Source organism: Macaca thibetana, chromosome 16, assembly GCF_024542745.1.
Source record: "Macaca thibetana thibetana isolate TM-01 chromosome 16, ASM2454274v1, whole genome shotgun sequence".
Classification (NCBI taxonomy): Eukaryota; Metazoa; Chordata; class Mammalia; order Primates; family Cercopithecidae; genus Macaca; species Macaca thibetana.
This window is the reverse complement of record NC_065593.1, coordinates 31,785,176-31,807,280: the sequence shown is the minus strand read 5'-3', so window position 1 is coordinate 31,807,280 and position 22,105 is coordinate 31,785,176. Positions and strand designations below refer to the sequence as shown.

At 41.9% G+C, this 22,105-nt stretch overlaps 1 protein-coding gene across 15 annotated transcripts in view; it reads right to left on the bottom strand.

Moving 5' to 3' along the window:
• Positions 1 to 18,503, bottom strand: part of SYNRG (synergin gamma) — a 96,294-nt gene extending 77,791 nt beyond the window's left edge. For 13 of the 15 annotated variants that reach the window (XM_050764569.1, XM_050764571.1, XM_050764576.1 and 10 more), the window contains exons 1-3: positions 18,291 to 18,503; positions 8,159 to 8,199; positions 4,033 to 4,154 (exon numbers count right to left, since the gene is read on the bottom strand). In XM_050764569.1, coding sequence (XP_050620526.1) covers positions 4,033 to 4,154; positions 8,159 to 8,199; positions 18,291 to 18,367 — 240 coding nt within the window. In that variant the 5' untranslated portion in view covers positions 18,368 to 18,503. The remainder of the gene's footprint in view (positions 1 to 4,032; positions 4,155 to 8,158; positions 8,200 to 18,290) is intronic. The other 2 variants (XM_050764570.1, XM_050764581.1) reach the window with 1 other exon arrangement.
• Between the last annotated feature and the right edge of the window lie 3,602 nt (positions 18,504 to 22,105).

Sequence of the window (22,105 nt, the reverse complement as noted above, 5' to 3'; positions counted from 1 at the left end):
GAATGGCTAAACAAAAAATAATGACACTAAATGCAGGTAAGGATGCAGTATAACTGAACCTCTGATACACTGCTGGTAGGAATGTAAAATATTACAGCTACTCTGGAAAGAAGTTTGGCAGCATCTTAAAAAACCAAAAATGCAATACATGCAACCTAGCAATTGTACTCTTGGGCATTTATCCCAAGAAATGAGGTATGTTCACGCAAAAACCTTTATTTGTAATAGCCAAAAACTGTAAACAACCCTGATGTCCTTCAGTGAGCAAACGGTTAAACAGTCATACATCCAAACCATGAACTATTACTCATCAATTTTAAAAAAATGAACTACTGATACATGCAACAACTTGGATGAATCTGAAGGGATTATGCTAAGCGACAAACGCCAAATCCAAAAGGTTAATGATTCAATTTATATAACATTTTTGAAACTACAAAATTATAGAAATGGGGAACACACTAGCGAATGCAAAAGGGGTAAAGTGGGGCAGGAAGGAAGTGAGTACAGCTACAAAAGGGCAACGTGAGGAGATCCCTGGGGAGATAGAAATGTTCTGTATCTCAGCTGTGCCAATGTCCATACGCTGATTGTGTTACTATAGTTCTACAAGTTTTACCAATAGGGGAACTGGGCAAACGATTTCTATTATTTCTTAGAATTACACAACAGTTTGCAACAGGTTTACACATGTCCATCATGTGCTCTACACTTGCCTAGATGTTTGAAATGCTTCAGAATAATAATTTTAAAATGTATTGTACATCATGAGGAGGGTTTTCTTTTTATGTTTTTTGAGGAAGCGAGATATTATAATAATCAATAATAATATAATAATCATCAAGACTAAATTTCTGGCCAGCACAATGGCTCACGCCTGTAATCCCAGCACTTTGGGAGGCCAAAGCGGGTGGATCACTTGAGGTCAAGAGTTCAAGACCAGCCTGGCCAACACTATAAAATCCTGTCTCTACTAAAAATACAAAAATTAGTCGGATGTGGTGGCATGCGCCTGTAATCCCAGCTGCTTGGGAAGCTGAGGCAGGAGAATCGCTTGAACCCAGGAGGCAGAGGTTGCAGTGAGCTGAGATTGCACCACTGCACTCCAGCCTGAGCAACAGAGCCAGACACTGTCTCAAAAAAAAAAAAAAAAAAAAAGAGACTAAATTTCTATGTTGACTTTTATCTGAATCATCACTTTTATCTCCAAAGACTTAAGAGATTAAGAGATAACTAAAGGACCAATGGGTTTGCTTCATATATGTCCCTGATTGATTAAGGCTACTGAGTTTCGGCCAGGGGGTGGCAAATAAAATCTGGGTGTTTTTCGCCTTAAAAAATGGTGAGCAAGCCAGGCACAACGGCTCATGCCTGTAATCCCAGCACTTTGGGAGGCTGAGGCGGGTAGATCACGAGGTCAGGAGATTGGGACCATCCTGGCTAACACAGTGAAACCCCATCTCTACTAAAAATACAAAAAATTAGCCAGGCGTGGTGGTGGGAGCCTGTAGTCCCAGCTACTCGGAAGACTGAGGCAGGAGAACAGCGTGAACCTGGGAAGCAGAGCTTGCAGTGAGCCGAGATTGCGCCACTGCACTCCAGCCTGGGCGACAGAGCAAGACTCTAAAAAAAAAATGGCGAGCAGCAACTGGGTGTGGTGGCTCACACCTTTAATACCAGCACTCTGGGAGGCCGTGGCAGATGGATCACCGGAGGTCAGGGGTTTGAAACCAGCCTGGCCAACATGGCAAAACCCCGACTCTACTAAAAATACAAAATTAGCTGGGTGTGGTGGCGCACACCTGTAATACCAGTTACTTGGGAGGCAGAGGCAGGAGAATCACTTGAACCCAGGAGGCGGAGGTTGTAGTGAGCCGAGATCATACCATTGCACTCTAGCCTGGGCAACAAGAGTGAAACTCCATCTCAAAAAAAAAAAAAAAAAAAAAAAAGGGGTCAGAATCTTCCAAACAATATAATGCCTGTCAGCAAGAGTAAAGGTTAAAGAAAAAGACTTTGGTTGCTTTGTCTTAGCATCATTAATACACAAGCTTCTGATATTCAGGGACATTATTAAGGCACTATCAACTCTCATAGTTTACTTTTTTTCCTATTGTTCTGCATATTAGAGACTCTTACTGTTTTTGGTTGGTTCAAACTCTAAAAACATTTTTCAGATAATTGTGTAAGCATAAAATAATGTTTAGTGTAAAAATTAATGATTTAAAATTTGTATCAATTGTTATTAAGATTCAGTAGTAAGCTTAGGAAGTTTTAATTTAAAAGACATTGTATTCTATAGTAGATTGTTTTTAGTTATTTGCTGCCTTTATTCTTATTTTTTTATTTTACTTTATTTTTTTTGAGACGGAGTCTTACTCTGTTGCCCAGGCAGGAGTGCAGTGGCACAATCTCAGCTCACTACAACCTCCGCCTCCCAGGTTCAAGCGATTATCCTGCCTCAGCCTCCTGAGTAGCTGGGACTACAGGTGCGCACCACCATGCCCGACTAATTTTTGTATTTTTAGTACAGACGGGGTTTCACCCTGCTGGTCAGGCTGGCCTCAATCTCCTGACCTTGTGATCTGCCTGCCTTGGCCTCCCAAAGTGCTGGGATAACAGGTGTGAGCCACCGCTCCTGGCCATTTGCTGCGTTTATTCTAAGAGGACTACATATCCCTATATGGTTTACATTCCTCCTGGTATATTCCTCCTCTACTGATGCTAAGGCCATATTACTTTGGTGAGCAGAAGTGACTAATATATGCTACCTCCAGGTGTTAGCTTTAAAAGACATCACAGCGTTTGGCCATCTCTTTTTCCTATGCCAAGAGCCTAGGATGTCCTGGCTGAGGGTCCTAGGATAAAGAAAACATGGAGCAGAGTCAGCACCAACACATGAGGATATGTATCACGAGTGAGGGCTAAACTTTTGTAAGTCATGGAGATCTGGGGACTGTTTCTGCAGCACAACCTAGTGAAAGCTAGCTTAACGTGAATTAAAAACCTACAAAATCTCAATGTATTCCCATTTGCTTCCTTCTAGAGATGGATAAAAAATGACACTGGAAGTTTTCCTGACCATTTAAACACAAAACAGAAGCTTTATTTGCATAATTGACTTCAAAACAACAATGGTTTCAACTGAAAATTCTGGTTGTGAACTCCTAATATTACTTATTTATAAGTTATATACATGTGTTACTGTATAAAAGTATATACTGTATAACAAAACACACAGAAATAGAAAATGTTAAAGTATTAGGTAAGTAAGTAAACTAACACAGAAACAAAAAACCAAATACCACATGTTCTCACTTACAAGTGGGAGCTAAACACTGGGTGCACACGGACATAAAGACAGGCTCGACATAAAGACTGGAGACTATAAGAGGGGAGAAAGAGCGGGGGAAGAGTTGGAAAACTACCTGTTTGGTACTATGCTCACTACCCAGGTGATCGGTTCCATCATACCCCAACCCTCAGCATCACACAACACATTAGTGTAATAAACCTACAGACTGTCCCCTGAATCTAAAATAAAAGTTGAAAAAAGCAAAACTAAATAAATTATTAGGTAAAAAAGAAATACAGTATATGGCTTTAAAGATATTGGTTAATAGTACAAAAGCAAAAACCTTTTTTTCCTCAGGCCTTTTTTTTGAGACGGGAGTCTCCCCTCGTTGCCCTGGAGTACAGTGGCATGATCTCGGCTCGCTGCAACCTCCGCCTCTCGGGTTCAAGGGATTGCCCTGCCTCAGCCTCCCGAGTAGCTGGGACTACAGGCACATGCCACCACACCCACATGCCTGCCTCGGCCTCCCAAAGTGCGGGGATTACAGGTGTGAGCCACTACACTTAGCCTTCTCCCTCACTCTTGGAGGGTGAACACATCTTCATTTTAGTTTGAAGGAAGTCATTTATTTATGCTTATTTCTAATTGTAACATTAAGCTCTTAGCCTGTAGCTCTTGATATATAAACATAACAACAAACAATAACTTTGTAAGAAACCAACTAAAGAAGCAAGTACCTGCATAGCAATAGGTCCTTGGGACATCTGAGAGCTGTAATTCATTCCCATAATGCCTTGCATATTAGGCTGCATGACAGAGACCATAGGAAATCCTTGTTGCTGCATCGGCATCAGGCCTGCTGAAAACATAAAGACATTATTAAAGTCAATGTATTTTAAAGTTTATTTTCTTAAAACCATAAGTACCTAAAGGACTTGTTACTTGGCAGGAAGCAGAGTGTAATGGAAAAAGTACAGGGTCGAGTGAGACAGATATGAATATGAATTCCAACTCCGTCATTTACTTAGCTGTGTGATCTTGAACAAGTTACAAAACTTCATCTGTAAAATGAAGATAGTATCTCTTCTATGGAATTTGTATGCATACTAAAAAACAGTATGGCCTAATTGGGGTACTCAGCCTTCAAGATGGCCTCCAGTGACCTCTGTCTCCTGGTATTCATACTCGTGTGTTGTTCCATTCCATACTGAATGGGGCTGACCAGTATAACCAATAGGATACTGTGGAAATGACAGCATATAACTTTGAAGGCCAGTTATTTATTTATTTTTTTTGAGACAGAGTCTCACTCTGTCACCCAGGCTGGAGTTCAGTGGCATGATCTCAGCTCACTGCAACTTCCACTTCCTGGGTTCAAGGCTCCCAAGTAGCTGGGACTACAGGTGTCTGCTAATTTTTGTACTTTTAGTAGAGATGGGGTTTCGCCGTCTTGGTCAGGCTGGTCTTGAATTCCTGACCTCAAGTGATCCACCCGCCTCAGCCTCTCAAAGTGCTAGGATTACAGGTGTGAGCCACTGCGCCTGGCCCGGAGGCTAGTTCTTAAAAGACACTGTAGTTTCCTCCTGGTTCTTTCGGATCACTCGCTCTGGAGCACTGCCACGTTATGAAATACTCAGTAAGACCTATGGAGAATCCATGTGGTAAGGTACTGAGGTCTTCTGCGAAAAGGCAGCATGAATTTGCCATCTATCTCAGTGAGCCACCCTGGAAGCAGCTCCATGAAACTTTCAGATGACTGCAAGCCTGGCTCATCTTCACTGCCATCTCATAAGAGGTCTTGAGCCTGAACCACCCAGCAGAGCTACTCTTAGATTCCTGACCCACAGACACACTATAAAATAATAAAATGTTTACTTTTTAATGTTCAGGATAATCTGTTACACAGCAGCAGATAACTAACAAAATAACAGGAGCATGAACTCTAGGAGCCAACTAGAAATGCCACATACTTCTTTGGAACCTTGGGCAATTTGCTTCTTTCTATGCCTTGGTTTCTCATTTGTAAAACTGTTTAATACTTACTATGCTCAAAGAAATGTTATTCTTCTTCCTTTTTCTTACATGAATAGGTAATATAACAGTTACCACAAAGTAGCCATCAGTATGTGCAATGGCAGAAAACTATCATGAAAGTATGATTTAGGCTAGTGTTTCCCAAACTTTTCCAAGAGCATAGGTGAATGAATATACATCTCTTTGGGATTTTAATAAATACTAAACGCCTACCATATGCTAGGCATAGTTCTATGTGCTTGGTACACAGAAGTGAATAAAACAAAATCCTTACATAGCCTGAGCACAAATTTCACTCTAATTTTGCATTCAAACTACATCCATGTTGGTTCCACCGTAAGGAACTTTATATCAAACTGTCGATTTGAAAAATTAAAGATCTAGGAAATCATACCATGTTTATCTTATGGCTTTTGTGTACCTTCCAGGTTATCTATAACCTAGCCTAATTTCAGAAGCATGGACATCCACATTGTGGCTAACAGTTATTTGAGGTAGACCATTCACTTATTCAAGTATTTGAGGCCTACTCCATATTAGGCACTGTTCTGGGGACACAGCCATGAATAAAACCAGGTCTTCACTCTCACGGAGCTTACACTGTAATCAGGAGAGACAGACAACAAAAAAATAAGTACATATCAGGTGGTGATAAGAGCTAGGGCCAAAAAATAATAAAGCAGGGCAAGAGGGAATAGAGTGGTTGCTATTTTACATAGGGCAATCAGAAAAAGTTTCACCAACAGGGTGGTATCTCAGAAAGGTCCTCAAGAAAATAAAGAACCAAGCCATGCAGGTATTTGGGAAGAATATTCCAGACCAAAGAACACCAAGTACAAAGATCACAAGGTGTCAGGGAGAATTAGAATACACAGATTGAAAACAGCCACCGTAAGATGTTTTCTGTCTTATTTCTTTAGACTTAAAGTTTTATTCATTTTAATTGATTTTATTTTATTTCTGAATGGGTAACTCACATATCTGGCATAATATTTCAAGGCACAAAAGTGTACACAGTAAAAAATAGGTCTCTTTCTCTCCTCTGTCTCCTATTCAAGTACTCACGATCTTGTGGCCACCCTTGCTGTCAGTTTCTTACATATGTTTTCAGAAATGATGCACGCATAATTTAAAGCCTTCAAATGATCCAAAAGTTCATCCTAAAAACTGTTAAAAAAAATCTCCAAACCAATTCCAAATTCCCTAAGAAAAAATATCAGGCAACATTTTGAGAGCTCTTCTTGTCCAGTTCCTTTGCTCCATAGGTATATTTTTACTTGAAAATGTATAGAAATGCAAAATAACAAACCATGATAATGAACACATAACTCTGTAATACCTTCCTAAAGAACAAAAGATCTCAAACCATTTGATCTCAATCTGGGACACATCTAATTACAGATAGCTTAAATAATGCATAAACGTGAACACGATGAAAAGAATACAACTGACCCTTGGAAAAACTTGCCTGAAACTCAACCGCCATCACTGATTATAAATGAAGACAAAGTCAGGATGAGCCACTGACCATCTGCTACTGAGCTGCTCTTTATCTTTTATCTCTACTGCTGACCTATGAGTCTCTGTTTCTCCAGCAAATCTATGACAACCAATCAACGCTGGCTTTTTAAGAAGAGCCAGTTTTCAGAAGCAGCTTGGTGTGAGGGGAGAGGGAATACATCAGAGTGGGAGAAGTGAGTGGAAAAAAAGCCAGAGAAAGGCAGATCTATTCCTTCTTCACTGTTGTGTCCCAGCTGCATGGCAGCATGGGTCAAAATTATATTCCGTCACTACTATTTCCTTGAAGATAAAGCTAGAATTGATATTGGTGGGTCCTGGTCTCAGACCAAGAGAGAAGAGGTATACTTAGTACAGAAATTTCTAGGAATAGAACTGAGACTTATATGACATGGGGGCTCATGCCTGTAATCCCAGTGCTTTGGGAGGCCAAGGCAGGAGAATCGCTTGAGCCGAGGAATTTGATACCAGCCTGGGCAACATAAGGAGACCGTGTCTCTACAAAATATTTAAAAATTAGCCAGGCGTGGTGGTATGCACCTGTGGTCCCAGCTACCTGGGAAGCTGAGGTGGGAGAAATGCTTGAGCCTAGGAGGCCGAGGCTATGCAGTAAGCTATGACTGTGCCACCAGTACTCCAGCCTGGGCGAAAGAGCAAGACCCCATCTCAAAAAATTAAAATAAAAATAAAAAACCAAAACCAAACAAAATCCTGAGACTTAAATACTTTAAGCTGAATCACAGTATGTGATCTCTTTTAATTTCAAAATTATGTTTATAAAACATGATTATAAGAAGATACTATCATATAGAGAAAAAATAGCAGTGTGAAACAACTAAAGATGTTCGTTTATTCATTCAACAAACATCTACAGAGAACCTATTATGTTAAATCAACATGCTGGGTGCTAGAGATAATGCTAGATGAGCATTAGACAGACATGGCACTAACAATCTAGCGGAAGACTAGACAGAAGGAGAAAGACATCATTAAGTGAATTACAGCTCATTTCATTCTTATCACCTGTTCCTTAACATTCTTGTCCTAAAAGTCTCTTTCACCTCTGAGGTTAAACAATCTATGAACGTAATGTTTATATAGGTTTGGGAGAAATGAGAAGTGACCCTTATTACTCCCAAAATTATATAATTTTTGAGAAATTTTAAGAGTAGCTGTCATATACGTTTAAGAGTGTAGAAAATTTTACTCTATTTAGCAGCAATAGAACTTACTTTCTATTTACTTATTTAATTCCAGATTCAGAAACACAAGAGTGAAAAATAAAAGTTCAAAACTTAAACTTTCACATACCTTGAGGGGGTCTTATCCCACCTGCAACAGGAAACATGAAGCTGAAAACAGAATAAAAATACATCATAATCTTCATATGTACAAAGATTTTCAAATAACAAATGTACTTTTTTATATGGATGAAAGACTCGTAGATGGGACCTGGTGTTTATTCTGTACCACAATACTGAATTGTCTAACATCAGTAGACTGAGAGCATCCATAGGATGCATGTCACTATGTTAGTGCAGACGGAAACTTGTTGAAACAGAAGACAGAAAACCCTGAAACTAGTCCTGGCTCTGTCACTGTGTGTCCTCTCTGGATTCCAATTTCCCCATCTATAAAATGAGAGACTTCAGATTCAATTCAGTCAACATCTATTGAGTGTCAACAACATGAAATGATGGAATCTTATAAGCAAAAATACACATATGCAGGCAAATAACTATACCACAGGGTAAATGTGCTAACTGCTATAAGCGAGGTCAAAATTATTAATAAGGATGAGAAGAAAAAGATGAATTTAATAAAAAAAGAAGTTTTATAGAAGTAGCTCTGGAGCTGAATCTTAAAGAAAAATAGAAGCACACTATATATTTTGAGCAAAAGCTCTGAGGCAGAGATGCAGGGATGTTTGGAGAAATGAATGTAGGTTAAATGTTAACTATATGATTTAAAAGCAAGCAGATTGTACAGGGCCTTTATTTATTTTTATTTTATTTATTTATTTATTTTTGAGATAGAGTTTTGCTCTTGTTGCCCAGGCTGGAGTGCAATAGTGCGATCTTGGCTCACTGCAGCCTCCGCCTCCTGTGTTCAAGCAATTCTCCTGCTTCAGCCTCCTGAGTAGCTGGGATTACAGTTGCCCACCACCATGCCTGGCTAATTTTTTTTTATTTTTAGTAGAGACAGGGTTTCACCATGTTGGCCAGGCCAGTCTCAAACTCCTGACCTCAGGTGAGCCATCGCACCAGGCCGAGGGCCTTCAAAATGTTTAATTTTATTTTTAATATTATATGAAGTTGTGAGAGGTTTTATTGTTATTGTGGCAACATATACACAACATAAAATTCTATCATTTTAACCATTTTTAAGTGTATAATTCCACGGCATAATTAAGGACATTCACAATGTTGTGCAACCATTACCACTATCCATTTCCAGAACTTTTCCATCATCCCAAACAGAAACTCTGTACCCATTAAACACTAAGTCCTCACTTTACAGCATAAGAAAGCTCTCTTCTAAGGGTTAAGCTGACACCTTTTAAAAATTTTTATTATTATAATTTTTTTGTGACAGAGTTTGCTCTTCTCATCCAGGCTGGAGTGTGATGGCATGATCTCAGTTCACTGCAACCTCTCCACCCACCAGGCTCAAGTGATTCTCCTGCCTCAGCTTCCCATGTAGCTGGGACTACAGGCGAGCACTACCACACCCTGCTAATTATTGTATTTTCAGTAGAGACAGGATTTCACCATGATGGCCAGGCTGGTCTTGAACTCCTGGCCTCATGATCTGCCCGCCTCGGCCTCTCAAAGTGCTGGGGTTACAGGCGTGAGCTACCGCACTTGGCCTAGGCTCTTTTAAATAAAGGTTAAGTCTGGGCGACAGAGTGAGACTCTGTCTCAAATAAATAAATAAATAAAGGTTAAAAAATTAAGCTCTGGCCAGGCAGTGGCTCACGCCTGTAATCCCGGCACTTTGGGAGGCAGAGGCGGGCAGATCACCTGAGGTTGGGAGTTCGAGACCAGTCTGACCAACATGGAGAAACCCCGTCTCCACTAAAAATTCAAAATTAGCTGGGCGTGGTGGTGCATGCCTGTAATCCCAGCTACTCAGGAGGCTGAGGCAGGAGAACCGCTTGAACCCGGGAGGTGGAGGTTGTGGTGAGCTCAGATCGCACCACTGCACTCCAGCCTGGGCAACAAGAGTGAAACTCCGCATCAAAAAAATAAAAAATAAAAAATAAGCTCTGGTTGTAGATGAAATAGCCAAGGGCATGAATATATATATCTTTTTTATTTTTTATTTTTTTTGAGACAGAGTCTGGCTCTTTCGCCCAGGCTGGAGTGCAGTGGCACCATTTCGGCCCACTGCAAGTTCTGCCTCCCGAGTTCACGCCATTCTCCCGCCTCAGCCTCCCAAGTAGCTGGGACTACAGGCACCCGCCACCATGCCCGGCTAATTTTTTGTATTTTTTAGTAGAGACAGGGTTTCACCATGTTAGCCAGGATGGTCTTGATCTCCTGACCTCATAATCCGCCCACCTCAGCCTCCCAAAGTGCTGGGATTACAGGTGTGAGCCACTGCGCCCAGTCCTGACACTTGGAGAATTCTTACAGTGAAAACTGAGTAGGAAATGGTCATTGAGAACCAAGGGAGTCCTTATAACAGAGTTATAACTGAAGAAGGACCACATTTCAAGAAGGAAGTAGTTACCAGCATCTAATGCTGTAGAATAGTGGTGAGAACAAAGATTAAAAAATAAATCACTGGCCGGGCGCGGTGGCTCACGCCTGTAATCCCAGCACTTTGGGAGGCCGAGGCGGGCGGATCACAAGGTCAGGAGATCGAGACCACGGTGAAACCCCGTCTCTACTAAAAATACAAAAAATTAGCCGGGCGCGGTTGTGGGCGCCTGTAGTCCCAGCTACTCGGGAGGCTGAGGCAGGAGAATGGCGTGAACCTGGGAGGCGGAGCTTGCAGTGAGCCGAGATCGCGCCACTGCACTCCAGCCTAGGCTGGGCGACAGAGCGAGACTCCGTCTCAAAAAAAAAAATAAAAATAAAATAAATCACTGTTTTCAAAAACGGTGATCGTTGAGTGAGTTAGTTTCAACAGAGAAAGAGGAAGAGGGCTGGGCGCGATGGCTCAAGCCTGTAATCCCAGCACTTTGGGAGGCCGAGACGGGCGGATCACGAGGTCAGGAGATCGAGACCATCCTGGCTGACACGGTGAAACCCCGTCTCTACTAAAAAAAAAAAAATACAAAAACTTAGCCGGGCGAGGTGGCGGGCGCCTGTAGTCCCAGCTACTCGGGAGGCTGAGGCAGGAGAATGGCGTAAAACCCGGGAGGCGGAGCTTGCAGTGAGCTGAGATCCGGCCAGTGCACTCCAGCCTGGGCGACAGAGCGAGACTCCGTCTCAAAAAAAAAAAAAAAAAAAAAAAAAAAAAAGAAAGAGGAAGAGACCCTAGGGAGAAAAAATTTAAGAGACAAAATACGTACTTAGTGATTGATAAGGTTTTTAAGGAAATGGGATTAACACACAAAGTAGCAAAAGGGGGCCACATGAGGGGGTGCATGTCTGTAATCCCAGGACTCTGGGAGGCCAAGGCAGGCAGATCAGTTGAGGCCAGGAGTTCAAGACCAGCCTGGTCAACATGGCAAAACACCATCTTTACTAAAAATACAAAAGTTAGCCAGTTGTGGTGGCATGTGCCTGTAATCCCAGCTATCCAGGAGGCTGAGACATGAGAATTGCTTGAACCCAGGAGGCAGAGGTTGCAGTGAGCCGAGATTGCTGAGCCACTGCACTCCAGCCTGAGCAACAGAGCAAGACTCTGTTTCAAAACAAAACAAAACAAACAAACTAGCAAAATGGATCTGGTTTGAAAACGAAGTGGGACTTCTTTCTCTGAGCCTAGAAAGAAAAAGGGACAAATCAAGGAAGACTTCTGAGTGAGAAAGGTTCTTAATGTGGAAGTCAAGGATCTGAAAAGAAGGTTTCCAGATACTCTTTAGAGAATCTAGTGAATGGCTGGGCCTGGTGGCTCACACCCGTAATCCCAGCACTTTGGGAGGCCAAGGTGGGAGGATTGCTTGAGCCCATGAATTTGAGACCAGCCTTGGCAACATAGTGAGACCTCATCTCTCTAAAATAACAACAACAACAATAAAGAATATAAAAATTATAACAGTGATTCTTTTCCAGAAAGTTTTCAATTTACTGTGCCCAGTTCCATCAAAAGAAATCAGTATCTATGGGCATTATAGCCTTATGAAATAAATTTCTCAAATAATAAGAGATGAAAGGAGAAATTACTCCTTGATTCATGGACTGCAGAATGGATGTTGTTTTAGCAGGCATGAGAACATTAAACTTCTTATGCATTGTCATCAGAGCTCTTGGGTGACCAGGCACATTGTCAATAAGCAGTAATATTTTCTTTTTTTTTTTTTTTTTTTTTTTTGAGACGGAGTCTCGCTCTGTCACCCAGGCTGTAGTGCAGTGGCCGGATCTCAGCTCACTGCAAGCTCCGCCTCCCAGGTTCACGCCATTCTCCGGCCTCAGCCTCCCAAGTAGCTGGGACTACAGGCGCCCGCCACCGCGCCCGGCTAGTTTTTTGTATTTTTAGTAGAGACGGGGTTTCACCGTGTTAGCCAGCATGGTCTCGATCTCCTGACCTCGTGATCCGCCCGTCTCGGCCTCCCAAAGTGCCGGGATTACAGGCTTGAGCCACCGCGCCCGGCCAGCAGTAATATTTTCAAAAGAATCTTTTTTCTGAGCAATTGGTCTCAACAATGGGCAAACCATGCTGTAAACAGATGTGCTGTCACTGAGGCTTTGTGGTTCAATTTATGGAGTATAGGCAGAGTAGATTTAGCATACTTTTAAAAAGCCCTAACATTTTCAAAGTGGTCAATGAGCATTGGTTCAATTTAAAGTCACCAGCTGCATTAGGCCCTAACAAGAGAGTCAGCCTGTCCTCTGGCACCAGACATTGACTTCTCTTCTCTAGCTAGGAAAGTCCTAGGTTGCATCTTCGTCTGCACTGAAAATCTGGCCAGACATGGTTGCTCATGCCTGTTAATCCCAGCACTTTGGAAGGTCAAGGCAGGTCAGGAGTTCGTGACCAGCCTGGCCAACGTAGTGAAACCCCATCTCTACTAAAAATATAAAATTAGCCAGGCATGGTGGCGCGCGCCTGTAATCTCAGCCACTGGGGAGGCCTAGGCAGAAGAATCACTTGAACCTGGGAGGCGGAGGTTGCACTGAGCCAAGATTACGCTACTGCACTCCAGCCTGGGTGACAGAGTGAGACTCTGTCTAAAAAAAAAAAAGAAAACAGAAAATCTATTGTTTAGCATAGCCACCTTCATCAATGATCTTAGCTCTTCTGAATAAGTTGCTAAAGCTTCTACATCAGCACTTGCTGCTTCACCTTGCACTTTTATGTTATGGAGACACCTTCTTTCCTTAAACTTCATAAACCGACCTGTTAGCTTCCAACTTTTCTTCTGCAGCTTCCTCACCTCTCTCAGCCTTCAGCCTTCACAGAATTGAAGAGACTAAGGATCTTGCTCCAGATTAGGCTTTGGCTTAAGGGAAAGTTAAGGGTGGTTTAATCTTCTATCCAGACCACTCACCCTTTCTCATTATCTGCAACAAAGCTGTTTCACTTTCTTAACACTTGTGTTTCCTGGAATAGGACTTTTAATTTCCTTCAGAAACTTTTCCTCTGCATTCACAACTTAGTTTAACTGGTGTAAGAGGCCTAGCTTTTGACTTACCTCAGCTTTCAACACTTAATGACTAAGCTTTATCATTTCTAGCTTCTGATTTAAAGGGAGAGATGTGTGACTCTTCCTTTCACCAACACTTAGAGGCCATTGTAGGGTTCATCGGCCTAACTTCAATACTGTTATGTCTCAGGGAATATGGAGGCCCTTGGAGAGGAAGACAGGGCAACAGCTGGTAGGTGGAGCAGTCAGATTACACAAAACATTTATCCATTACGTTTGCTGGCTTATACGAGCTGGGTTTGTGGTGCTCCAAAACAATTACACCAGTAACATGAAAGACACACTGATCACAGATTACCATAACAAATAATAATAATGAAAGAGTTTGAAATATTGTGAGAATTACCAAAATGTGACAGAGACATGAAGTGAACACAGGTTGTGGAAAAATTGTGCGGATAAACTTGCTCAATGCAGGGTTGCCACAAACCTTCAATTTATAAAAAACACTGTATCTGCTAACTGCAATGAGGTATGCCTGTATTCAGTTTTTAAAGACATTACTCATATGCTAAAATTGATAAATTTAGGAGCAATGAACACATTTAAGTAATCAAGCTGTCAAGGTTTTTAAAAATCAGCCTTAAACATTTAAATTAGTCATATGGTCTAGTGGCTCAGAAGAATTGGAAACTCGTGTTATATTTTCTTTCTTCCAGCTTTGCCATAAAGTAACTGTGAAGCTCTGTGCAATCTCCTTCACCCCCTGTCTGGTTTCCCCTCTGTCAAATGAGGATGTAGAATCAAGTCTGACAAAGTCTCAGCTAAGACAATCACATAGACATAAATACATAAACAGATGTATAAAGGTTCCTTTGAAAACAAAATAAAAACAAAAGTAAGACTACTGACAAACATGACTTTGGTAAGAATTTAGCAACTCGAACTGCTAAGTGACCTATGAAAAATTTGTATTTTTCTCTGAAATGTTTAGACAACTAATATCAACATGCTTAAAGATTGGTTAGATAAGCAGCTGAGGCATTAATAAGACAGTAAAAGCTTGGCAAAAAACTGGGCAGCAAAATGACCAACAATTTAATTACAAAGGTGAAATCACTAATTCATATATTACTGATATCTCAGTATGAAAGCAGAGCTCTGTCACTTACCTATCTCATCCGTCCCTCCTTTTCAGTTACCTTTGCTACTAACCTAGATTTGACACTAGCCTTCACTTCTTAGGCCTAGACTCCTAAAGACTTACTAATGGATCACCCCTCCTCCAGACTCTGGATTCTAATTCATCTGAAGCAGCACAAGTGACAGACATCTTTCTAAATGATGAACCATTACTCAGTAATTAAACGGTCCTTTAGCAAGATGCACTCCTGGAGTTAAAACCATGGAATGATTTCCCTGAAACTGAATTTCCTTAGTTTAAACTCAAGGCCCTCTCTAGTTTGGGCACAACTCTACTTTTCAGTTTTATAAGGAAACTAATGTTAGTTTCCTTATAAAATAATCTCACAAAACTCTTCACCACCACTCGGAGCCACAGTCATCTGGCACTGCAGGTACGTTGTTTCCTTAGTGTTCACTAGGCCTTCCCAGCTCTACAACAATCTCTTGACCGCTTCCTCTTCCTCTAATTGTAACCCAACTGAAATACCACTTCTTTGCCTTTGATGTAGCTGGAATCCACAAATATTTACAGAATGTTTTTTATGTGCAAAAATGTGCTAGAAGCAGTGGAAGAAGAAAAGATGAGGAAGCCCTCTAAACGCTTGTAAAAGATAGGAAAAAATAGACAAGTTCATAAATGATAACATTCTAGAGGAACGTGACCTCTTTTGTTCTCTTTTACTTTGTACCACAGTCATTTTGTACATTCTCCAAGGATGGGGACCATGTTTTGATGTCTTTTTAATTCATTACAGCATCAAGAACATTACCTTACCCATGTAGGCATTCAATGACTACAGACTAATCCAGACCTTTCAACTTTTTTTTTTTCTGCCTTACTTGATTTAAAAAAAAAAAAAAAAAAAAGGAATTATACTTCTCATCTCTTGGGCAAATTTTGCCATTTATACAACTCTACCATTTATTCTAAAGTAGCTCATTCAGGACACCAATCAAAAGTAGGCTAATATTAAATTTGGAAAACATTATTGTCTTTTGCTTAGCCTCTCAGAATACAGAGAAGTATCCAAACAATACAGTCAGTTATAGTTCAAGGATTTTCTCCATTAAAGGTGTAGAGAAGTTGCCTGTTCTTTTTCTTCTAATATACTTAGGTTGCCATAATGTTAGTTTCCTTATAAAATAATTTCAGGGAGGGTGGGTGGCAAAAAGAAAATTAAAAATAAAATAGCTTCAGCCTTTACCATAACTCTCTAAAAAAACATAGTATTTCTTTTTCTATTGAGGATACAGCTTCTCAGTCTCAGAAAGCTGCCAATATATGTAACATGTACCATACATTTTTCAAGGTAAGGATCATTTTAACCATTTCTTTCTCTCCCATATATCGTTTACAGTTTTAGAATACAGATGTTACTACATTTACAAAGGAGGGAAATTTAAAAATCATTCTATCAAAATTCAACCCATATTCATTTAAAAAATTTGCGTCCATGGACGAATGATACTCAAATACTATAAACTAAAGGGAATAATGCACTTGAACCTGAGGTCCTCCCCACCCAAAAACCTTTTTTTTTAAGTAAATAACAATTTGGGCCTAGATATCAATTCTTCTAAGTTTACATTTTCCCAGAACTTGGTGCCATGATTAATCATATACTTGATCAAATTAATACCACCCAGGGATATTTTAGAAACTGTAATCACACATAGGAAATAAATAGAGGATGCCGGGCGTGGTGACTCACGCCTGTAATTCCAGAACTTTGGAAGGCCGAGGTGGGCGGATCACTTGAGGCCAGGAGTTTGAGACCAGCCTGGCCAACATGGTGAAACCGTCTCTACTAAAAACACAGAAATCAGTTGGGCGTGGTGGAGCATGCCTGTAATCCCAGCTACTTGAGAGGCTGAGGCAGGAAAATCGCTTGAACCCGCGAGGTGGAGGTTGCACTGAGCCGGGATCGTGCCACGGCACTCCAGCCTGGGTGACGGAACGAGACTCTGTCTCAATCGCTCAATCAACAAAAATTAGCTGGGCGTGGTGGCGCGCATCTGGGGGTAATCCCTCCAGAGGCTGAGGCAGGAGAATCACCTGAACCCAGAGGCAGAGGTCGCAGTGGGTCGAGATCGCGCCGCTGCACTCTGGCCTGGGTAACAGAGCGAGACTTCCTCTCAAAAAAATTAAAAAAGAAAAAAAAAAAAAAAAAAAAACAAGACGAAAGAAAAAAAGAAAAAAAAGAAAACAAAACAAATAGAGGGGACATTATTACATGTGTTTCTTCTCCAGCCAGAAACTGGCTTATACCAAGTATTTATTTTTTTAAAAACCCTCTAATGAAACAACGAAGAGAACAAAAGAGAAAGCAAAAAGTTTAAAAATCTTAAGTCTAAGATGTGCAGAGAAAATGAAAAATGGGGTTGCACACAGGTGGTTTATTGAACAGCCACTGCTCGTTTCCTGACATACACACAAGCACCCGCAAGAGGTGATAACTTTAAGGTCCTCACACTTTTGTAGTGTTCACGACTCCGAAATTGAAACACTGCATGGAAAAACAAACAAAAAAAAAAACAACAAAACAAAACCTAACACTTCGATTTCCAACGATAATTTAGGGTACCTCCAAATGTGTGTGCTGTATGTGTTGGTTAGTAAAACAAAATCAGACTAGGTCATTATAGAAGTGGAGTGAAAACTTCCCGGAATAAAATATTTCCTTAAATGATAATGAACCTGTCAACTTGCAAATGTACATCTCCCTTATCGTTCTGGGTAGAAGAACCACAGCCAGTTCTTGGCTGAAATGTGGCAGAGGGCAGATGTGTTTAAGGGCTAAGAGTCTGGAAGCTTTGTTCTAATAAATGCGCAACTGCTGTTTAACAGTGCATTTTCTTTGTTTTTAAATGCCTTTTTAAAAAGGAGACAGACAAGTCTTAAGAGTTAGTGTACAAGACAATAACTCTATCTCAAGACCATTACTAATTCAGAGGTCTTTAGATGTTCCTGCCGTTTGTCGCGGGTTAAGGAAATATAATGAGGACAGGACACTCTAAAAGGGGAAGAGACAAATCGTCCACACACACACCCCCTTGGAAACAGTCATCCAGCTTTGTGAACAGATTTTTAGAGCCCTCCCTCCAACATATCTGGTTAAGTCTAGAAAGCCCAGGGAAAGGGAAGACCCTGGTCGCTTCAAGGCAGCCAGGACTAGGAGCGGAGTCGGGGTTCCTGATTTACCCCGCCCCCCCCCCCCCCAAGAGGACCCTCATCTTCTCTCCCCTCCCACACTGGGCGCGCGCCCGCTCCCCGCTCGACCCCAGGCGGCCGGCGTCCCCAAATGAGCCCGGAACACAAGCGTCGGGCACCCGGGCTCCACACGCCCCTTTCGTCCTGGGTCCCTGGGGGATGACCCTCCTCCTGCAGCCCAGTTCCAAGGAAAAGAATCGGAGCTGGAGAAAACCGCCATAACCGCCAAGCGCCCCTCGCCGCCCCCGCGGAGGCCAGGGGGTTCCTGCCCGGTCCTTCACACCTACCTGCCTCCCCCGGCGGCCCCCGCGCCGGCTCCCGCGGCCCCGCCGCCGCCAGACCCAGGTCCTGGCCGCAACGCCATCTTGCTCCCGGCCTGCCGCTGCCCTCGCCGCCGCCAACTTATCAGCAGCTGTCAGAGGAAGACATCCACTTCCGGGGCAAACACCAGGCCCCACCTCGCCGCGGACAGGGCGATGGGGCGGGGCCGCGCGCCCACGTGACTCCCCCGGCCCTCGGGGAGGCGTGGCGCGCCCACGGCATGTGATAGGGCGCCGCAGAGGTCCCCCAGGTTCAATTCTAGCTCTCGGGGTGGTGGGGCGGTCGCAGGCGCCTCTCCAAGGGAGCTGATTCATTGTCTGGTAGGCCCTCTGCAGGGCCCAGGTGGTGGCCCAGTGGCAAAGCGCCGTTGGTCCTCCGTTTGAAAACCATGATCGCGGTTAGTGGAAAGAGTAGGCTGAGTCCTGATTTTTAAACTAGACGGTGGGTACACTAGTGTTCTCTCTTTACACACAAAGAACAGATAGCTCCTGAAGGGCCCTTTGATAGTCTCGCAGCACTGATTAGTGATCAGCTGTCCCCCCTTTCTCTGGAACTCGGCAGCTTCATGTTGGCACCTATCACAGACGCTGAAGGCATTTAAATTTTATTTTAAATCAACCAAAGCACAAAAACCCAACCCATATTTAAAAAAGAACTCCAAGGTGTACTACTCTTGTTTGTTTCTGCCATCCTGCCACCTTACAGTCCCTTTGTTTTTCCTATTCTTGCAGGTAAGTGCAAAACAGTGGTTTTTGGGAAGCAGTTCATAACTACTCTGAAGCTATTTCGGCATTTTTTTTACTGAATTGTTTTTTTTTTTTTTGGAGACAGGGTCTTGCTGTGTTGTCCAGGCTGGAGTGCAGTGGCATGATCACGGCTCACAGCAGCCTCAACCTCCCGGGCTCAAGCGATCTTCTCGCCTCAGCATCCTGAGTAGCTGGGACCACAGGCATGCACCACCACACGGGGCCATTTTTTTTTTGTAGAGATAGGATCTATGTTGCCCAGGCTGGTTTCAAACTCCTGGGTTCAAGCTATGCTCCCGCCTTGGCCTCCCAGAGCCAGGGTGTGAGCCGTAAGCCACATGCCTGGACTGTGATTTTTTTTGTTTGTTTTAATCAAACTACTGTCTGGAAGTAAAACATAAAAGTTGAGTACTTTTCTCAAGCATGTAGTTTGCTTGTTAGCAAGTAATGGATTAATTAGCTTTATTTTTTCACTCTTGTCTCAGGGTTTTTACTGGGTAACAATTTGTAATAAGTTATTTATTAGGCACAAACCACTGGTCAGGAACTGTAAGCCCATTTTAAAAAATCCTCAGTATCCTTAGGAGTTACAATTGGCATCTTACAGATGAGAAAATCAAGGTTAGAAACAACGTCATTTGTCCAGATCATATAGCTACAAGCAAATAGGATCAGGATTCAAATCCAGGCCAGTTTGACGCCAAAGTCCTTGCTCATTCACTAGAACCAGCTATTCAATTTTTGTTTTTTGTTTCTGTCTTTTGCTGTAACTGTCTATTCACTAATTTCACTCCTTCCCTTCCCTGGGTGAAGCTGAAATTTATGTAGCACGCAGTTCAGACTGCTTTGAAGGAGCTAAATTTAGTATTAATACATTGACTAAGTTGATGCAGGTTACTGTAGATACTTTAAACAGACACAATAAAGACAAGGATCATAGATGTGACCTCAGTTTGTCTTGGAATACTTTTTGTTCCTCTTCTTTACCTATTGGTTTTTACATTTGTAGGATTCAACTCAGGATGTCGGCCTTCCATGACATCCCCAATCTGGGTTAGATGCCCTCCTGTGATGCTTTAGCATCATGGCCTTTCATCTAACAGCACTTGTCACACTAGTCATGTGCTACATGATGATGTTTTGGTCAGCCACAGACAGCAGATACAATGGTGGGATGAGAAGTGGGGGTGGAAGTCAGTGAGACTGATGATCCTGACCTTTTGTAGGCCTAGCATAATGTGTGTGTTTGTGCCATGGTTTTTAACGAAAAAGTTTAAAAGTAAATAATAGTAAAATAAAAAAAAAAAAACAATAGAAAAAAAGCTTCTAGAATAAGGGTATAAAGAAAGAAAATATTTTTCTACGGCTGTACGTTTGCATTTTAGGCTAAGTGTTATTACAAGAGTCAAAAAGTTTATAAAGGCCAGAGGCAGTGGCTCACCCAAGGTCGGGAGTTTGAGACCAGCCTGGCCAACATGGTGAAACTCCGTCTCTACAAAAATACAAAAATTAGCTGGGTGTGGTGGTGCATGCCTGTAGTCCCAGCTACTCGGGAGGCTGAGGCAGGAGAATCACTTGAACCCAGGAGTCAGAGGTTGCAGTGAGCCGAGATCATTCCACCGCACTCCAGCCTGGGCAACAGAGGAAGACTTCACCTCAAAAAAAAAATTTTTTTCTAAAAAACCCAACCTGGACAACAAGCGAAACCTCGTCTCTACAAAAAAAATTTAAAAATTACCTGAGTGTTGGTGGCCCACACCTATAGTACCAGCTATACAGGAGGCTGAGGTTTGAGGATCACTTGAGTCTAAGAGGTCAAGGCTGCAGTAAGCCATGATTGTGCCACTAAACTCCAGACTAGGCGACAGACACTGTTTCTCAAGAAAAAAAAAAAAAAAAAAAAAACTCTTACAAAGTAAAAAAGTTATAGCACGCTAAGGTTACTTTATTGAAGAAAAAATATATATTTTATATATATATATAACATATATATATATAAAATATGTGTGTGTGTGTATATTTTCAAGAGAGTCTTGCCCTGTTGCCCAGGCTGGAGTGCAGTAGCGCGATCTCGGCTTACTACAACCTCTGCCTCACAGGTTCAAGCTATTCTCCTGCCTCAGACTCCTAAGTAGCTGGGATTATGTTACCACACCTGGCTAACTTTTTTTGGTATTTTTCTAGTAAAGATGGGGTTTTGCCATGTTGCCTGGGCTGGTCTCAAACTCCTGAGCTCAATCTGCCCACCTAGGCCTCCCAAAGTGCTAGGATTACAGGCGTGAGCCACCACGCCTGGCCAAGAAAAATATTTTCAATAAATTTAGTATAGATTAAGTGGGCAGTGTTTATAAAAGTCTACACGTTCCAACAGTCTATAGCATTCAAGACAGTAACATGCTACACAGGTCTGTAGCCTAGGAGCGATAGACTGTACCACATAGCCTAGGTGTACAGTAGGCTATACCATCTAGGTTTGTGGAAGTATATAACATGATGTTTACACAATGACAAAATCACCTAACGATGCGTTTCTCAGAACATATCTCTGTCATTAAGTGATGCGTGACTCTATCTGCTCCTTTACTTTCTCTCTAACATTATATTGTAAGGGTAGGAACTGTGTTATCAAGCCTGTTTTTCTAACAAAATCTATGTGTGTTAAAGGAATATTTATTGTGAGTTTACTATGTGTCAGGTACAGTGCTAGGTACTTACAATTTGAGACACAATTTCATAGATGAGAACACTGAAACTCTGAGAAATTAAGAACTTATTCAAAGTCACACAGCTGGCAAATGGGTTGCACCAGTATACCTACCTCCAGAATATATATTGGGTAAAGGATCTGTTTGCATGAACAAACAAAAAAACCATATTCTTGTAAGTATTTTTACACCCTGTACCAGGTCTATCATTAAATAAATTCTGAAGATGAACAATTTTTGTCCCATCTAAAATATTCAAAACAAAGTCCACCTGTTCTGACTCTAGAAAAAGCTGCGAATAGAGGAAATAAATAAGTTGAATTCAAATGC